The sequence below is a fragment of the Zingiber officinale genome, chromosome 1A (assembly GCF_018446385.1).
Source record: "Zingiber officinale cultivar Zhangliang chromosome 1A, Zo_v1.1, whole genome shotgun sequence".
Lineage (NCBI taxonomy): Eukaryota > Viridiplantae > Streptophyta > Magnoliopsida > Zingiberales > Zingiberaceae > Zingiber > Zingiber officinale.
In genome coordinates this window covers 25492934-25512184 of record NC_055987.1, presented here as the reverse complement: position 1 = coordinate 25512184, position 19251 = coordinate 25492934, and the positions used below count along the sequence as shown (strand labels likewise).

Genomic DNA, 19251 nt, shown 5'->3' with positions numbered 1-19251 from the left:
CTGAGCCTTTAACTTGCCATTTTCCCTTTCTAAGGCAATAACTAACTGGTCCAGATGAAGACTTGAGGCGAGGAGCTAAAAATAATAATATATTTAGCGAAAGCAATAAGAAGTTAATAGTATACAATGAAAAGTACTTATAGCAATAGCTTGGCGACTATGATGATCGGCACGGCTGGAAATACTAGTGCCTTTCAATAATTCTTGGCTATGCAACCAAGACTCAGACAATGGGCCTTGCAGTTGTAAAAAACCATAACCGGGAGGGTCGGAAGTTTGTCCCATTTGAGAGGGAAGACCCATAGCCGGTCTAAATAAAGGAGTGGAGGTAGAGGGAGAAGAAGGTCATGTGGAAGAAGAAGGAAGAGAAATAAGAGGAGTAGTAGAACCGGGAATGATAGAAGATGAGCTAGAAGGGAACGAAGTAGTGGAAACGAAAGCAACAGAGGAAGAACTAGAGGGGACGGAAGGTGGTAATGCAAGAAGAGTTGATTCAGTTGTTGAAACACGGATTGCTGATGGCCCTAGACTTGGAGAAGATCTCCGGCAAGGTGTTCGTTTAGCTCGTGGACCAGAAGCCAGAGGAGGCAAGGCCAATGCAAGAGGCTGAGAGGATACAGAGGGGATAACAACCATCTCAGAAGCAGAAGAAGCTGAAACAATAACAGAAGAGGAGGGGATGAGTAGAGCCAGTCTCATCATCCTAATAGAAAGATTGAAGATAATGTGGGTAGGGGACATGGGTGCCTTACCTCTCTCAAAAGAAATAGGCGCCGGAACAAGAGGAGCTTGTACAAAGGTACCAAAGAGGTCACTAAAAGGAGCATCCTTAGTAAGCTTGGGCTTCTTGACTAAGGTAATAAAGGGTTGTTCCACTTCCGCTTCCATAGCTGCAACAGCTTATGCTTTTTGCTCTTCTTTAGACAGCAGACCCAAGGTAGAGGAAGTAAGATTAGCCTGACGAGCCTGTAGCCATTTTCCTCTGAGATTGTTCAGAAAAGACTTAGTCATGGTAGTGTTCTTATACATGAAAGTCGAAAGAAGAGCATCAACTGAAATATAAGAATTGGGCATCATTATAGAGAATAATTAGCAACCAATCGACAAATATAGTTCAAAACATTCAGACATACCAAAGGAGACATCCAGGGGAGCGTCAATGTTACTTATTCCAAAAGGAAACATCAAGCCCACCACAATCAAGGATGGTAAGCTGAATTTTGCCCCCTTTAGTTTAGATAATGCGAAAGAAACAGAGGGATCATTGAGGAGATTGTCGGTACTAGGAACTGGAGGAAGATCATATATCCATTGGATAGGAAAAGGAGGAGAAGAAGGAAGACGCATAAAGAAAAATTGGTGATGTCATTCCCCTTGAGGAGGAATTCAGTTGAACAAAATAGCCTTAGGGCGAGACTGAAATTTAAAGACACCGATATCTACTTGGCGCGGAACAAAGAAGTGATGAAAAAGACAAGGGGATAGAGGAAAATTTAGCAGTTTAGACACTCCAAGAAACCCATAAGGATAGAAAAAGACTGAGGGATAAATTGATTAAGGGGAATATTAAAGTAGATACTAGCATCAGGAAAAAAGGGATGAAGAGGGAATCGAAAACCTTGTAGAACTTGGTCTCGAAAGATAGATATCCACCCCAGAGGAGGAAGATGTGGGCTATCCTGTGGGGTAGGACGAACTATATAGGAAGGAAAGCCATAACTTATTTGTAAATCCACCTCCTCTGTTTCCATGAGATCAGAAATGCACGAAAGGAACCACGTAGGGGAAGAAGCGGCCATGGCCGAATAATAGAAAGGAAGTAAGCAAAGGAGAAGGTAGGGATATTCAAAAAGAAGAAGATAACATCCCAAACCTCCTTCTTTTTCCCTCAGGACCTTATACCCAAAATCCCTTAAATACGAGAGGAAGATGTTAATTAGAGCCCTAGAGCCAATCATTTGATGATTGTTGTATGGACTCGTTGTATCATATTCTTATATATATAAAGGTATTTTTTTTATGGTTATTATGCTTACTTGTATTGGTGCCAAATAACTAAGTATAATAGCGTCCTTGAGTAGAAGGTTCTTACCTATATCAATCGGTTAGTTGAATCGATAGTGAGATGATATAGGGAACACTACTCTTAATCATTCCTAGTAAAGTATTAGCATTCAAGGACAATGTTAATGCGATGAGACTAGCATGTAGGTCAACTCGATGACTTGATCTCACAAGTCATGGATATGGAGATATCAAGTTGACACATGGGTATGCATTGGAGAATGTATATTGAATGACCCGCCATGAGAAAGTATCATGGATCGTTATATGAGTGTCATATACTTTCTCATGTGGCTATTAGTATGACTATTAGTCCTTGGACCTGAAGTCGCCATGGTTCCCTACATAAGGAGTTGCATACTTTGACTTCGTCAAACGTCACCCGTAACTAGGTGGACTATAAAGGCGATTACTGGGTATGTAACAAATTATGTGGAGGGATGTGAGTGATGTAGATGGGATCTATCCCTCCTATATGATGGGAGTGACATTGATATCCTTGATAGAGTGAGACCACTAAGTGTATGGTCATGTCCAAATGAGTCAATATGAGATGTTGAGCTCATTTGATTGAGTGAGTCTACTTGGGATTCAAGAATCTAGATGTCAAGGATAGAAGGACACTTGTCATATATTGTGAAGAGTCATAATTAATAGTCGCAAGGTGATGTTGGATCTCAACATTCTTTTAACTTGGGTAGTAATGATGTGTTCACTACAAGAATTTTTGCATTCAACAACACCCAATAGACAACGCTTTTTAATAAAAACGTTGTCGTTCTTTGTTTTACAACGCTTTTAGTGAAAAGCGTTGTCTATGGTATTTACTTTTTACTAAAGACAACGGTTTTTAATGAAGTGTTGTCTTTAGTGTTGTTGTTTATGGTCAAAGACAACATTTTTTTAAAAAACGTTTTTTAAAGTGTTGTGTATGTTTCCCCTAAACTCACTTAAAATAAATTCGCAGCCCTCGCTTTGCTAAACTCTAAACCCTCAACGCGCGCGCGCCTTCTCCTCACCACTCCTCTCCACGAGTTCTCCTCTCCACTCCTCTCCACGAGTGCCTTCTCCTCTCCTTCTCCTCTCCACGAGCGCCTTCTCCTCTCCACTCCTCTCCACGAGCGCCTTCTCCTCTCCACGAGCGCCTTCTCTTCTCCTTGCCGCGTGATCTCCTCTGAACCCTAATCTCGACCCAAACTCCTCACGCAAAACTCCTCACGCCGGCCCAACTCCTCCAAGTCGAGATCCCTAATCTCGCATTTCCCCATCTCCTCAATCAAAGTCAGCTTACCCTTCCTAATCTTCTCACGGCTCCTCAACTCCTCTGAACCCTTCGATCTTAGTTCCTTCCTCGCAGAGCAGATTCGAGAGTAGGAGGAACGGAAGAAAGAAAGGTAAAATTTCTTCCATCCCTCTAGAATAAGATTTTGTTTATTTTTGATTATTTTCCGAACTAGCCATTTTGCCGGATTCATACTGCATCAATTTTCCCCCTCCCCTGATTCCTATGATTTGTTTCTCCATTGACTGATGCTTTAATTTCTAATTCAGTACCCACCTCTGCATGGGATATATATATATATATATATATATATATATATATAAAACTAGAGTGTCATTGAGCTTTCAGTAAGATCGCAGATTGTAACGTTGTTGGTCTGTATTCAGAAAGTTATATGCATTAACTTTTCTGTCCGTGATATTCTTCAGGTTTGCTAACAGTATGCGAAGTGCTTGCTTATCAGAGCATGTGTTGATCTTTTTTAGCAGAGCATTTTTATGTTTACCTGGTAAAAAGGTGAAGCAGCATCACATGAATGAAGGCACAGTCCTAGACTTGATTTTGAAACCTGTGCATGACACTTCACTGGTTTTGCAGTTATATATATGTAGCTGGAGCAAGAGGGGGAATTAGTTCAAGCCATTTTTTTCCCCCTGGAAGGAGAGCCCGGGTGATGCATTAAAGCAGATCAAAAGTTCGTCCGAGTTAATTTTATTACTCTTACTCACTTGCAAAAGGTCCACTGAAAACTTTAGCTTAGATGCCAGATACAAGCTGAACGGTGAGTGTTTTTGTTACTTTCTGAGAATTGTCTGTATCTTATCTCGAAAGCAGGGGCTGCTGAACACTACTTTCTACCACCATTTCCAAAGAACATTAAGCATCGTGGCCTTGATGATTCAAGCTGCAAATCAATTTTTAAGTTTAATTATGAAGATCTCATCGTAATCGGCTTCTTTGGATCTTAATATTCTCGTTCAGCCCATCAAGTGTACACATCCTATGTTTCAATTTGTACACATTATGATTTCATTGACTCATGCCCATCAAGTGTTTGATTAAATGTCTCTTCCATTATATAGATTTTAGTTGATACATTTTCTTTAGTTTAATTCCATGTAATGCTTGTTAGTTTAGTGATTTATGTTCCTATGATGTTTGTTCTTTATTTGAAACTTAGTTTACTTATAAAAGTACATCATATAGGACCATCCAGAATTGAATTAGTGGAGATTTTTCTAAATATTTGTATCAAGGGTCTACACTCTAGTACCATAAGAGCTAATGGACTACTTGATACCGGTAAAATAATTATGGATTTTGTTTCCATAGTTAATATGCGGTTAAATATACTTAGTGATGTTAAATGCAGCATTTTTTTTATCAATTAATATTGAGAGTGAAATTTTAACACGGATTTCTCTGATTGCTATTGCAAATGCATAACATCCATTTTTAACTTATAAAATTTTAAAGGAAATTTGTTTGATTATACATAATTGAATGAAAGTCCTATGCTTCTTTGGTAGTATGTATTGAAGTTGGTTAGCTGTATGATATTAGAGAAAAGGCATTTTTAATCCACGATATAATTCTATGATTATTTATACCTCTGGCCTGTTCATCAAGTCCTTGAGAATCTCAGGTGTTCTGATATCACTAGCAATTAATACATAAATATTTTAATTAATTAGAATATCTTTTAAGGTAGATGCAGATTAGATGAGCCGATTTAATCGATATCGGTTGATAAGTAATGGTTCTATTTTTTTAGGATAAAATCCGATGGGATTAGATATTGGTAGCCTAGCCAGGTGAAGATCTGATGATTGTTGAATCAAATTTTTGTAGCAAATTAAAATTGCAATTAAGGTTAATTAATCTATATCAATGCAATTTTGGTTGCTGCATTGGAATCAATGCAATTTTGGCCCTTCATACATTGGATCGTAATCGGTATAATCCTATGTATTTGCCTAGTTAATTTCCATTGGAATCTTAGTGTCATTGAACCTTACAAGGATGCTATTTACCTGTTGGATTCCCTAAGTTGCCGCATTCGCGATGATGATTCAAAATACGTAATGGAAATGTGAGTTCAGATTTCTTTTAGTAAATATTTATTATAATAAAAATCTTATTTAACAAATATTCTTAACGTATGAAGGGCCTTAAAATTGTTTAATTCAACCAAGGGAAGGAAAGGTAGGAAAAATGTTAAGTGGGAAGTAGTTAAGGTATGTGTACTTTTGTTTAACATATATTGTAATGTGTATAATTTTCATTAACAATTTGACTCTAATTACTATATATAGGCTCCTCAATCTCCTCTCCTGCGAAACAATGTGGTTTTTTTGTAATGCGATTTATGAGAGAAATTATTGAAGAAGTTGAGACTATTGAGAGAGATTCGCTGCAATCAATAGTAACATTATTTAGCTTATCTCAAATTATTTGACATAAACTATTTAAAATTGCAAAGTGATCAGTGTTGATTATTTTTCCATTAACATAAATTGTGTATGCTCACAGTTCACAAAAATAGGGTACTCTCGTGAACAAATTGATGAGGTTCGGTCCGAGTTGGCGGAGTGCATACAAGATCATATTTATGAATAGGTATGGAATGATAGTTGCCATAATTCTATTTAGATTTAAGTTCATGGAATGGTGGTTTTTTTTGGTAATGGAATCATAGTTAATGCCAATTTTTTTGATGCAGTGCATAGTTACCAGATCGACCTTGAGCAGTTGACCCCAAAGAAAAGTTGTCACTGAAGTTTAAAAACTTGTGAAAATTTTTAGTGAATGATGATGTTTTGTGAATGATGATGTTTTGGAAAAATTGTCACTTAGGTGAAAGGATGTTTTCTGGATTAATATGCAAGTACAAAGCACTGTATTATATGTTATTCTGTAAAGTTCTGTCAGTGTAAATTATCTAGTTTCTTTATCTAGCTTTTGTTCCACTATTGGGTTTGTTTTTCTAATAATTACTCGTGCAGCAAAATATTGAGCAAGAAGCTGTAGATCTTATAATCAGGTAAAGTAGAAAAAGTTAACTACTTCATTATGCTTTCATCTTAGTATTTGTATATTTGATTTGTCTTCTTTGAACCAGCTTCAAGTCAAAAAGCCAGATCCTCTAGATAGCTATTAAAAATAAGGTATTATTTGGTTTGTCAGTGATCTTAATATTTGGTAATATTTGGTCTTTGATGCTCACGACAGAGTTCCAACGCTGCATGATTACCTTGTTCAAGCAGATTGCTCGCTGCCTCAGTAGCTCGCATTTTCAGGTTTGTTTCATCATTGATATTCCTTCTTTTTAGTGTTCTATATTAAAAGGAAATACTAATTGTCGATGAGATTGTTATCCTCTTGCTTGAACATGAACCAAAGTATATAAATTTGACCTTTTGATATGAAAGTATAAAAAAAAGTTAATTGGATACTAGTTTTTTATTTTTTTTTTGCAGTTGCATTTGTTGTATTTTCATATGTTTCTCAGTGAACTTCTAAACAATTCTTTTTTCATTAATTTATTAAGGCTTATTATAAGTTTCAGTTTGATGGTGCAAATTGTTTTCTTTTGTAATCCATCTGTTTCTTCTTTGGTTTAGGAAAGTTGAAGTGAATCCCTTGATAGCTGTTTCATAGGTTTGTTCCATTATTTTCCAGTACGTACTGGAATCACTATCAATAGCCCTCAAGGACTGTTTACAACCTTGCAATCAAATTAATTGGACTTATAATCTAATGTATGGTCATCTGGAGCATGAATATTGGAGGATTCATGAATGACTCTTCAGATGATGAATGTATGTCATTTAATATTGGTTCATGTATTTATTTAGATACATCTTGAGTATTCCCTATAAATACCCTATGTATTTAACAATTCAAAGATGAAGAAAATCAGAAGTAGTTGAACACTAACACTTGGACGCCAACATTTTTGAGTTGGCGCCTAGATTTGACCATCTAACAGACACGGCTAAAGGATCAACTTCTATGAACACCCTTAATAACTTATACAGATATTTGTGAACAATTAGGTTGGTGGCTATCATTTATCCTCCCTTTTTGTTGTTTTTTCCATGTACCCAATGCAGTTTTCATTTCAAAGGTTCCAAGCTAATGAACAAGGATGGGTGGACACAATCAAGTCAGTGCGATTTGGAGGAGCTGTCAGGATTAGTACCATGGATTGGCTTGGGCAATCTCAATATTTGCGTCAAACTATCTTCTGGCCTTCCCTATCATCTGCAGTATCTGAGGTATACTATGCACATTTACCGTGAATTTTCCTTATTGAGCTTCGGCTAGTGACGGTTACGAATGTATTTTATTTCAAGAACCGTATAAGCAAGTGTTCGTGCATCTAGTTTTATAACAATGCACTTCGTATCTTTGATCTAAAAAGCTTCTGAAACAAGTCATCTTCTCCAAGCATGCCCTGGTCAACATGCTAGTCACCTACTGGAGTCATTTCCTCGATGGCACGGATGAATACCTGAAATCCATCCTCTACTCCACCATTCTTTGCCACTCCTCAAGCCGAAACAACTGCAAAGGTAGAGTCAACATCAAGTATTACATTGTGCCTGGCTACAAGAAGACCGGGGCCGCAAAATCCAATAAAGAAGGTCAAACATCAATATATAAACACACTTACGGTATGAAGTGCATAATAAGTGTAGAATACAGATTACAGAACTCTTTGCATAGCACATAAACTAGCATCATTATAGGGGATCCCTTAGAAAAATATTAATGGTAGGAACTTGTTTCATGATGTTCTTAATATTTATTTTTGCTACCAATGTTTGGATTTCTTAACCAGTTCCTTAGTTAACTTTCTCTATTATTGAAACAAAGTTGAGTTATGGAATTCTTACATGAAATAAAAAATATCAAACTTGGCAGTATGTAATGAAGTTATGCTCAATAAAAGAATTAGTTTATATTGGTTTGGTAAATCATGTTAAAATTTTTAAAGAAGTCATCCCTTAATGCAGTTACTTGTGATTTTTCTTGTTGATAGATGTAATTTATATTTTTAGCCCATTGTACATCCAGTCAAAATGTCTCAAAATCTCAAAATCGTTCAATCATATCATTTTGCTACATTTTAGACAAAATAATAATGTGTGATGTCATTCTCTATCTCTCCCTCTCTGGCTTTGGAATGTTTATGATTTAGCTAATAAACCGTTAGACTATGGTTTTTCCCTGATGCTCACAGATTGCAACAGCATGTGCTCTCACAGCCTTTAAGTTGCGTCATCCAATAAAGATGTACCTTGATCGTAGCACGGATATGGTAATGGTAGGAGGAAGGCATCCAATGAAAATAACCTATTCTGTGGGTTTTAAATCCGATGGAAAGATTACGGCCTTGTACTTGAATTTGTTGGTAAATGCAGGCATATCAGAGGATTATAGTCCACTTATTTCACATGCCATTATAACTTGTCTAAAAAAATACAACTGGGGTGCTCTCGCTTTTGATATTAAACTATGCAAGATGAATCTTACAAGTAAATCATCGATGCGAGCACCAGGGCAGGTACAGGGATCTTACATTGCTGAAGCTATTATTGAGCGTGTAGCATCTTTCCTGTCCTTGGATGTCGATGTTGTGAGAAAAAGAAATTTGCATACATATGAAAGCCTGAAGTTTTTTTATGGAAGTAGCAGTGGAGAAGCTCCGGAATATACTTTACCTGCTATAGTTGATGAGTTGTTTACATCTGCAAGCTACTTCAATCGTCTTGAAATGGTATTGCATTTCAATAGTTGCAACAAATGGAAAAAACGAGGGATTTCTTGGGTACCAATTGTATATGAAGTGGAACCAATGCCAACACCAAGGAAAGTATCCATTCTAAATGATGGTTCAATTGTTGTTGAAGTCGGAGGAATTGAAATAGGCCAGGGACTGTGGACAAAGGTGAAGCAAATGGCTGCATTCGGTCTTGAACAGCTATAGGATGAAGAGAAAAAATATCTTTTGGATAGGGTTAGAATCATTCAAGCAGATACTCTGAGTTTGGTTCAGGGAGGTTTAACTGCTGGAAGCACCAAATCTGAAGCAAGCTGCGAAGCAGTTCGTCTAGCATGCTCTATTCTAGTCAGCAGATTAAAGCCTCTTAAGCAAAGTTTGGAAGAGCAAATGGGATCAATTTCATGGGACACCCTTATTACCCAGGTGTGTAATTACGTCATTAATCAAATGTACTACTGTTTATTTATTGGCAAGAAGCTAAGCTTATTTCTGTAGTCTGTATGTGTTAGCTAGCTTATGCAAGTGAAGGACAGGATAGCTTATATGCATTCACTTTTAGGGATTTCCTGGGCTTTTTTATATTTTGGAAATCAAAGCAGTTACTTCCTTTCATCCATTATGAACTAGTTACCTTACAATATACAGGCAAATTTGCAATATGTGAACTTATCAGCGAGTACATTTTGGGTTGCTGACGATACTTCATCATATCTAAATTATGGGGCTGCTATAAGCGAGGTAACCTCCTTTGTAGATCATTCATATGATTGGCTTGTAATCACATTGCTAGTCTGTTTTCTTGATTTTGAAAATTGTGTGCATTCTAGGTAGAAATTGATGTTCTCACTGGAGCTACTACGATATTGAGAGCAGACCTTACATATGACTGCGGACAGAGCTTGAGTCCTGCCGTGGATCTAGGACAGGTTTTTTTTTTTCATCTGTCCTATTGATTTTATAATCCTAAATCACAATCAGCCGTATGTTCATATACTTATATCTGAGTGTTTCTGCAGGTTGAAGGGTCTTTTGTTCAAGGAATTGGATTTTTTGTCCTATTGATTTTGTTCAATATATAAAGAAAACTTGTCAGTTACGATATAAACACACTTACGGTATGAATTACATGTATATATAACATTGACATATTATTTAGTACGAGATTTACATGTATGAAAGTTTTCATACAAAATTTCTTGATTGCCTACAACCCCAGGTGTGTTGATGACAAGTTGAAGAAGATGGCTCTAAGAGTGATAGCTGAAAGCCTTTCAGAAGAAGAGATTGCTGGACTTAAAGAAGCAATTCCATGCGATGGACACCAACAACAGCGGTTAGTCAATGATGAGGTTTTGTAAAACTTGTGTGTTTGAAAAATTATTGTCATGAAGTTAAGGATAACTTGTATGATACAAATTTAATTTGTGGATCAATATGTATACATTTTGTTTGTATAATATAAAGTTTTATTTATTTGTTAAATAGTCTTATTATAAAAATGATTGTGGTTGTGGATATTCAATTATATGTAAATTTTGAGGATTTTTATAATTTTGCTATTTAGAAAACACTATTTTTTATAAATTTAAAAAGACAACGTTTTTAAGTAATAAAAGACAACGCTTAAAAAACAATGTCTTTGAGACCAACCACAACGCTTTTAAAGCGTTGTCTTTGATATGTGCATTTTTACAACAGCATCTTTAACAACGCTTTTTAAGAACGAATAGACAACGCTTAAAAAGTGTTGTCTTTGTGACCAACCACAACGCTTTTAAAGCGTTGTCTTTGATATGTGCATTTTTACAACAGCATCTATAACAACGCTTTTTAAGAACGAAAAGACAACGCTTAAAAAGCGTTGTCTTTGTGACCAACCACAACGCTTTTAAAGCGTTGTCTTTGATATGACTTTCTACAACACCATCTACAACATCACTTTTTAAGTACATACGACAACGCCAAAAAAGCGTTGTTGTTTAGCTTTTTTCTTGTAGTGGTTGCTAGATACCGCTAATTACTTATGCTTCTAAATGGGTTTAGGAGCATTGCCAATGTTATAAGAACCTATAGGGTCACACACAAAGGGCAATTAGATGGAAATTAGGTTCATTTGATGAACCTAAAGGATTAGGTCCATGTGATGAACCAAGTTGGATTAAGAGTAATCCAAATTAGGCTAATTGAGTTGGACTCAATTTGGTTCATGTGTTAGATGAGTCTAATTTGGACTTAGACTCATTGAGTCAATTTAATTCGATGAATAGAGATTCATTAAATTAAAATTGACTTGAACCAATGGTTAGATTTGATCAACCATGGGAGAGAAGTGGTCAAGTTTGACTTGACTTGAGAGGAAGATGAAGAGTCAAGTTTGACTTAACCATTTGCCACCTCATTGGTGAGTTGACAAATATTGGACGAATGATGATGCTCCACATCATCATGGTTGCTTAAGTGGGATGCCACCTCATAGGAGTTACCAAGAGTTGTGACTCTTGGTATTCCATGGAGGTTATTAACCTCATTCATGTGGCCGACCACTTATGATTTTTTTTGGTGAGTTTCATTTCTTTTGTGTAACTCTAATCTTCTTCCTCAAGCTCTCTGTTCTCTCCCTCTCCTCCACCTTGGGCGAACCTTTCAAAGGTGCTAGCACACCTTTTGTTTGGTTTCTCCATCTCTTGTTTGTGTGATACACATAGAGGAGTATCTACTTTGATACTCTCGAGATCCGGCGAACCTTGGACGAGTGGGATTAGCGAAGGGCATCACATCAAGGGTAAATCTCTTCTCCTTTGTAGATCTAGTTTATATCTAGGCTAGAAACTCGTACTCGAAGTTTTACATAAATTTTATTTCTTCGCACAGATCCGGTGGCGGGGTTTCGGGGTTTCCGCAACACAAAAAGCGGGTTTTGCGGCCCGAAAACCCCAATAGTGATATCAGAGCCACGTGCGAAGCACGTATGATTTTTTGTTTGTATTTTTATGAAAAATATCAGTTCTGTAATATTCTATAAATTTACTATTTTTATAGATTTTATGGGTATTTTCTCGTAGAAGCGAAGCACAAGAGTTTAGACACTTGTAGGCTTCGACTACCGAGAAAAGTTTTCCGAAACGGCAAGGTTTCACCCCAAATCATTTTGGGACAGCGGGCTAAGGTGCTGTAGGATCACTTAGGAACACTCGCGATGGTTATATCGCGGGTAGGGGTGCTGCCCCTAAACGGGGCCATCGAGAATTTTTTACACATAAAATCATAAAAATATTAGACAAAAATTACAGAAATTTATGAAAATTACATAATTTAGAATTGTGTATCATTTTGTGTTGGTCATGGCCCAAAAGACCCCAATTTGATTGGAAATTGTGTTGTAATTCATAATACAACCTGCGTGCCGTCATGTGATTGTGCGTGTTGTATATTTGATACGCGACCTACGCGTCGTGCCTTTCTATTTATTTATTCCTATTGTAAATAGTTTATACTCGAATGTAACTCGAGTTTCACCTTTTGTAATGTAAAAAATGAGGCGGTGGAAGGTTCACTCGAGACAGAGTTACGAGGAGGGTGCGAGCAACACAAGGTGGTCAAAGGAAGGAGCTTGAGAAGCTGTTGACCTTAGTTGACCATCCGATCTTCTCATTGGCTTGAGAAGATCGTAGTAGGGCCATGACTAATCACAAAATTAATTAGTGCCTTAACGATTAGATTAGATCTAAATCACGCACATGATGCACCTCCACGATTAGATTAGATCTAAATCGAGTATATGATACGCATCGTCGATTAGATTAGATCTCAATCGCGTCAACTCAAAAATGCCTACCATGCCGTGATACCTATCACTACCTCGATCACATGTTGTTGTTGAATCTACTAAAGCAGAGCAACACATATTATCTTGATAGGGTACGGAGGGACAATCTTGGTCCCGCCTATCAACGCATGGGTGAGTAAAAACTCAATTAGATTGAGTACAACTAGTTAAATCAAGTTTAACTGTAGGCATTTATCCAATAGTTGGAAGATGGGACAAAATCACGTTTATATTAACTCTTGGGCGTATTAGCCAAATCTAACTCAAGTTTTAATATAAATGTGGATCTTGATTCTATATACAAGAGTTGCATAGAGATGTAATTGGTAATTAGTTACCTACCGATCAAACTAAGTCTTGGGTGATTTAGCCAAAGCTAACTCAGGGCATAGTATGATGTGGATCTTGTCCCACTTGAATTATAGAATTCAGTGGGAGCATCATTTAATTAAAGGCGTAATTAGATGATTAATTGAAATATGATATTTATTTTTCTGTATTTTTCTGTTGTAGATTACCATGTCGTCAAACACAAACTCCTTCTCCCTGCATTCTATCCTCGATAAGGACAAGCTCAATGGAGCTAACTTCCTGGACTGGTACAGGAACCTGAGAATAGTTCTCACACAGGAACAAAAACTGTACATCCTGGAGCAACCCATTCTTGAGGCACCTCCTGACACTGCCACGCGAGTTGATCGTGATGCTTACAAGAAGCATCAAGATGACGCATTAGATGTGTCCTGTCTAATGCTCGCGACCATGAACTCTGAGCTTTATAAGCAACATGAGTTGATGGGTGCTTATGATATGGTTGAACATCTGCGTCAACTATATCAAGGACAAGCGAGGCACGAGAGATTCGAGATCTCTAAGGCACTGTTCCAGTGCAAGATGCAAAATGGGACTCCCGTAGGCCCATATATACTCAAGATGATTGGGTACATAGAAAACCTACAGAGGTTGGGATTTTCCCTTGGCCAAGAGCTGGCCACTGACTTGATCTTGCAGTCCTTGCCAGAGAGCTACAGTCAGTTTGTCATGAACAAGCCACTGCCCGAACTGCTGAGCTCAACCTTAAGAAGGTTAAGCCCAACTCTATTCTGATGGTTCAGAAACACGAGGGCAAGGGCAAGCCCAAAGGCAAGGGAAAGTCCCAAGCCAAGGACAAAGGCAAGGTGCTGAAACCCAAAGGAGGGGTTGCCAAGGATGTGGACATTGGAAGAGGAACTGCAAAGTTTACCTGGAAGATCTTAAGAAGAAGAGAAGTGAGACTTCCACTTCAGTTATCTATGTTATAGAAGTCAATCTATCTATTTCTTCATTATGGGTATTAGATACCGGATGTCCTTCTCACATTTGTACTAATGTGCAGGCGAGAAAGGCATTGATGTACGACGGTGGACCTACGAGTAGGCAATGGAGCACTGGCGTTGCTGTTATCGGTGAACTTATCATCTATCCGCCCGGCTTGTATTAGAATTAGATGAATGTTGTAATGTGCCTGCTTTAACTAAGAACATAATTTTAGTTTCTTGTTTGGACAAGAAAGTTTTTTCATTTATAATAAAGAACAAATGTTGTTAAGTTTATTTAAATGATATATTCTATTGTGGTGCACCTTTGATGAATGGACTCTATATTCTAGACCTTGAGAACCCTATCTATAACATAAGTACCAAGAGGTTCAAGTCAAAAGATATGAACCAAACCTATATCTGGCACTGTCGCTCAGGTCATATAAATGACAAACGCTTATCCCAGCTCCATAAAGATGGTTTGCTGGAGTCATTTGATTTCGAATCATATGAGACATGCGAGTCATGCCTTTAGTGGACACAGCGAGAGAGCGACTGACTTGTTAGGACTTATACATAGTGATGTATGTGGCCCTTTCAATGTCGCTGCTAGAGGTGGTTATAGGTACTTCATTACATTTACTGATGACATCAGTAGATATGGTTATGTGTATATGATGACACATAAATCAGAATCCTTTGAAAAGTTCAAAGAATTCAAGAATGAAGTACAAAATCAGCTTGGCAAGAGTATTAAGATACTTCGATCAGATCGAGGTGGAGAATACCTTAGCCATGAGTTTCATGACTATCTAGCTGAGTATGAGATCCTATCCCAATTCACTCCTCCTGGAACACCACAGTGGAATGGTGTATCCGAAAGGAGGAATCATACCTTATTAGATATGGTACGATCTATGATGAGTCACACAGATCTTCTTATGTATCTTTGGGGCTATGCTATAGACACAGCAGCCTTCATTCTCAACCGAGTTTCATCTAAGGCTGTAATAAAGACACCATATAGGATATGGACTGGGAGAGATGCCCAGGTGTCTTTTATAAGGATTTGGGGTTATGAGGCTTACGTTCGACGTCAAGTCTTGGACAAATTGGGACCCAAATCTGATAAGTGCTATTTTATTGGATATCCCAAGGAAACGAAGGGATATTACTTCTACATTCCCAGTCAACACAAGATAGTTGTGGCTAAGACTGGGGTATTTCAAGAAAGGGATTTTGTTTCTAGAAAGACTAGTGGGAGTACGTTCGATCTTGAAGAAGTTCAAGATGTGAACCATAGCACTGAAGCCTCGATGGAAGTTGAACTGGAACCACAAAGTGTTGTGGATGATGTTGTTCCACAAGGGGTTGAGGAACAACAACCAGTTCAAGTAGACCTACCTCTTCGCAGGTCTGACAGGGTACGTCGTCAGTCTGCACTACAACAAAAACCCTCATAGACATCAGTGGAACAACAACGGTTTTAAGCAAAAACCGATGTATTTGACTATTTTACATCGGTTTTTCCAAAAATCGGTGTCTATGAGCGCAGATTTTTGCTCATAGACATCGGTTTTTTTAGCCGATGTCTATGAGCGCCTTTTTTTCATTAATAGACATCGATTTTAACCGTGGTTTTTAAAACCAGTGTCTATGAACCAAAATTTTGGCGGACTTTCGTAGCGCCCTTTCTTTTGGGCTTCTCCTCACCCACAATAAATCGAAACCCTAATCCTCTGCATCCTCCTTTTAGGAGATACCATTTGAAAGACGAGCAATGAATCTCTTGACGACGATGTGGATGGCGACCGTCGTCGGCGCTATCGCGGTCTACTGGTTCGTGTGGGTGATGGGCTCGGCGGAAGTGAAAGGCAAGCGGGCAGTGAACCTTAAGATGAGATTGATCATGCAGGATAAGGTGCAGGTACTTGTCCTTCTTTCTCCGCTCCAAGGAGGGCATTGCCGCCGCGCCCGACGACGATAACGTCCCTGCCTTCGTCGACACCTTCTACAACCTCGTCACAGACATCTACTAGTGGGGATGGGGGCAGTCCTTCCACTTCTCGCACTCACTTCCCGGCCGCTCCCACCAGGAAGCCACATGCATCCACGAGGAGCTCACCGCTGATCTGAGAGATGGGGATCTCCTCTCTCAAATCCCCATCCGAGGTCGCTCGCTCCTCCTTCCCTTCACTATGACCGGCAAAAGGATGGCCGCCCCATTTCTCTTGCTGCTAATCGCGTCCTGCTAATCTCTGTCCTTTCTCCATCTCCCATTACGTCGCCTGGAGCTAGATCGAGATGGTGGTGAAGCTCTCGAACGCGGAGAAGAAGGTCCGCTACGACAAGAGGTTGTGCTCGCTTCTGGACGAGCACAGGAAGGTCCTAATCACCGTGGGCAAGAACACCCTCATCCGCCGCTTCATCCGCTTCCACACCGAGAAGACCGGCAACAAGGACTTCCTCAACCTCCTCCCCCTTCTCGTCGTACGCACTCTTCGCCATTTCCCATTTCCTCATCTTTAGTTCCTCCATGAATCGATCATTTAGCTATTTAGTAATTATCCTTGACTAATTCAGGGGAATGTGAGATTGATATTCACAAAGGGCGATCTTAAGGAAGTTAGCGAGGAGATTGCCAAGTACAAGGTGTTGAATATAATAAATGTGATTTTTTGATGTTGGTTATCACGATTATCATAGTTTTCTGTCGAGTGATCAATATTTTTGATTTTTTTCCATTTGCAAGTTCGTAGATAACTTTTTTGCTAGATTGTATAAACCTTTTCCACTCCGTAGTATCTTTAGTTCAGTACCCCATGTGTACATTTGAATTCCTTCACCAAAGGGGCCATATATTAAACACTGAATCTTTGCTGTTTGAATGGAAACTTTCTTGCAATCTTCATTGAAAAACCATTTATCATTTTTATTAGAAAACTTTTCTTCTATTCTCTCAAGTAGAATTTAAATGCTTCATTGATTTTAAGTACGAAGTAGAAGTCGGAGAATTTTATTATAGCTAATCCCTTATTAATTTTTATTGTAGAATCAGCTTAAAAGGAGACTTCACACAATGAGTGTTGCTTCTGCAACATGCTTTCTTTTTCCTCTTGCCATGTGGGACACAATATTAGTAAGTGTAATTGAAGAAATTACATGTATGCCTTTAGATAAAACAATCTTGTTCTTTTTGTGTGATATTTCCACCAAATTAAACCAAAAGTTGTGTTTTGGTTTGATCTATTAATGTGTATTTTTAATTGATTGGCTGCAGGGTTCAGCTTCTGATAGTATTGTTAAGTTTCAGTTTCCAAGCTGGGCATACTTGAGTACAATCTTCTTTGGAATTATTTTCATATTCTATGCCGATAACATTGCTGAAGAAAGGTTAATTGCTAATGGAACTTCTTCATAACTATACAACTACCTTAGGACAAACTGTTTGAATGATTATCTAACAATTGAATGTTCATGCTGATCTGGGATCTGGATTCACAAGATTTTTGCATGTCTTATCTTTCATTCTTTATGCCTTGAAGCTTCTTTGCATTGTCATTGACTTTAAAGTATAAAAAACTGAAAGCCATTGTGCGGTCAAAGCAGGCTCAGAATATGAAGTATTTCTTACTGTACTGCAAATAAAAAAGGAACTTCAGCATCATCGTTATTAGAATTGGATAAAACAATGTTCTCCACAAGCTTTAACTGCAATTAAAGCTTCATTGTCTAGAAGTTGAGATTGGAAAATATTTTGTTTTAGTTATACTAGCATCTATAATGCACTTACAAAATTAGCTAATAGATAATTATGGTTCATTGACACTTATAAGGCTATTACTTTTGTTAATGTATCTTAGATGAAGCAAGTAAGAATAAAAGCTTCATAGTCTCATTTTGATGCTAGAAAAAATCAAATACTGATCCAACCATGGCTTTTTAATAACTGATTGTTAAGAAACTTCACTCAAGTTTAAGTAGTATACCATTCTAGACCACACAATGACCCTACAAAACAAATTAAATGTTTAAATTAATTGGTATATTGTGCCTACAAGTTATATGCTCTAACTTGTATTAGGTTAGACTTTGTTACTGGTTGGTTTCACCAATTCAACCCATACTTGAAAAGTTTAAACCATTTTTTGAAACTTCAATTGATTATATTTGATTATTAACCACTGCCTTATAGGGGGATCACTGTACATAATTATTCTTATCTTTTTATTTTCAAAGAGGCACTAAAATTAAGATTAACCAGGGTATTGTAATTGGTTAAGTGGACAAGAACAATCGATCATAATTTAAGAAAAAAGGATTGTAGATATTATAGATCTATGTTATTCTGAATCGGACATGCTAAGATCAATGATATGACTATCGTGTCTTTATAATGTTTAATTGCTTTTATACTACATGCATTATTGATTATGGCAGAGTCAAGTATAGTACAGATATCCTAAGTTACTTGGAGGATCTGTGGCTGAACGATGAATGCCAATATAATGGTTCTATGCTGGATGTCTTTCTTGTTACTGATCAATGATCCCTCTCTTCCTGAGCTTTGTCTTAACTAATGTTAATGCCTGTTTACACTTACGTGTGGTTGAACATTTGCAGGCTGCATCTTGTTTTACTTCTCCAAGGCATCTAATGATTTCTAGAGTATGCATTATTATTATGGAAATCTTATATCTAATGGATTTTTCCCTTTTGGGTTTTGTGATTTGTTCTTCAATTTTGGGATTCGGTATGCTTCCTCTTCTCTCTTGTTATAATATATTCCATTTTGACATTGCATGTAGTGTCATGAGTTGCTGCTTCTGTAGTGATTAGAAACTGGACAAGGTCTTGATGATCCATGGTCCAATAGGTTGGTGGGTTATATACAAGGCTATCCTTGTATTGTTTACAGTATTCATATGGATTTTCTCTTTTGTGCTTTAAGTTGGTTGGCAGAGAATGCACACTTGTTTCGGGCTGTATT

The 19251-nt window shown here is 37.7% G+C and overlaps 1 protein-coding gene, 1 long non-coding RNA gene and 1 pseudogene across 2 annotated transcripts; all 3 read left to right on the top strand.

Moving 5' to 3' along the window:
- The first annotated feature begins 1159 nt into the window (after positions 1-1159).
- Positions 1160-10216, top strand: LOC121997024 (annotated as a pseudogene).
- Positions 10217-16565: 6349 nt separating this feature from the next.
- On the top strand, positions 16566-16943 carry LOC121997014 (60S acidic ribosomal protein P0-like). The gene is made up of 2 exons (XM_042551222.1): positions 16566-16751; positions 16845-16943. Exons 1-2 carry the CDS (start codon positions 16566-16568, stop codon positions 16941-16943), a joined length of 285 nt encoding a protein of 94 aa, XP_042407156.1.
- A 368-nt stretch (positions 16944-17311) lies between these two features.
- LOC122001419 lies at positions 17312-18899 on the top strand. The gene is made up of 3 exons (XR_006117357.1): positions 17312-17400; positions 17542-17654; positions 18885-18899. It is a non-coding gene; the product is annotated as an uncharacterized LOC122001419 (long non-coding RNA).
- Positions 18900-19251: the final 352 nt, after the last annotated feature.

Coding starts and splice junctions, on each gene's coding strand:
- LOC121997014 (XM_042551222.1), top strand. CDS start 16,566: ATGGTGGTGAAGCTCTCGAACGCGGAGAAGAAGGTCCGCTACGACAAG. Junction 16,752..16,844: donor ACCTCCTCCCCCTTCTCGTC/GTACGCACTCTT, acceptor TGACTAATTCAG/GGGAATGTGAGATTGATATT.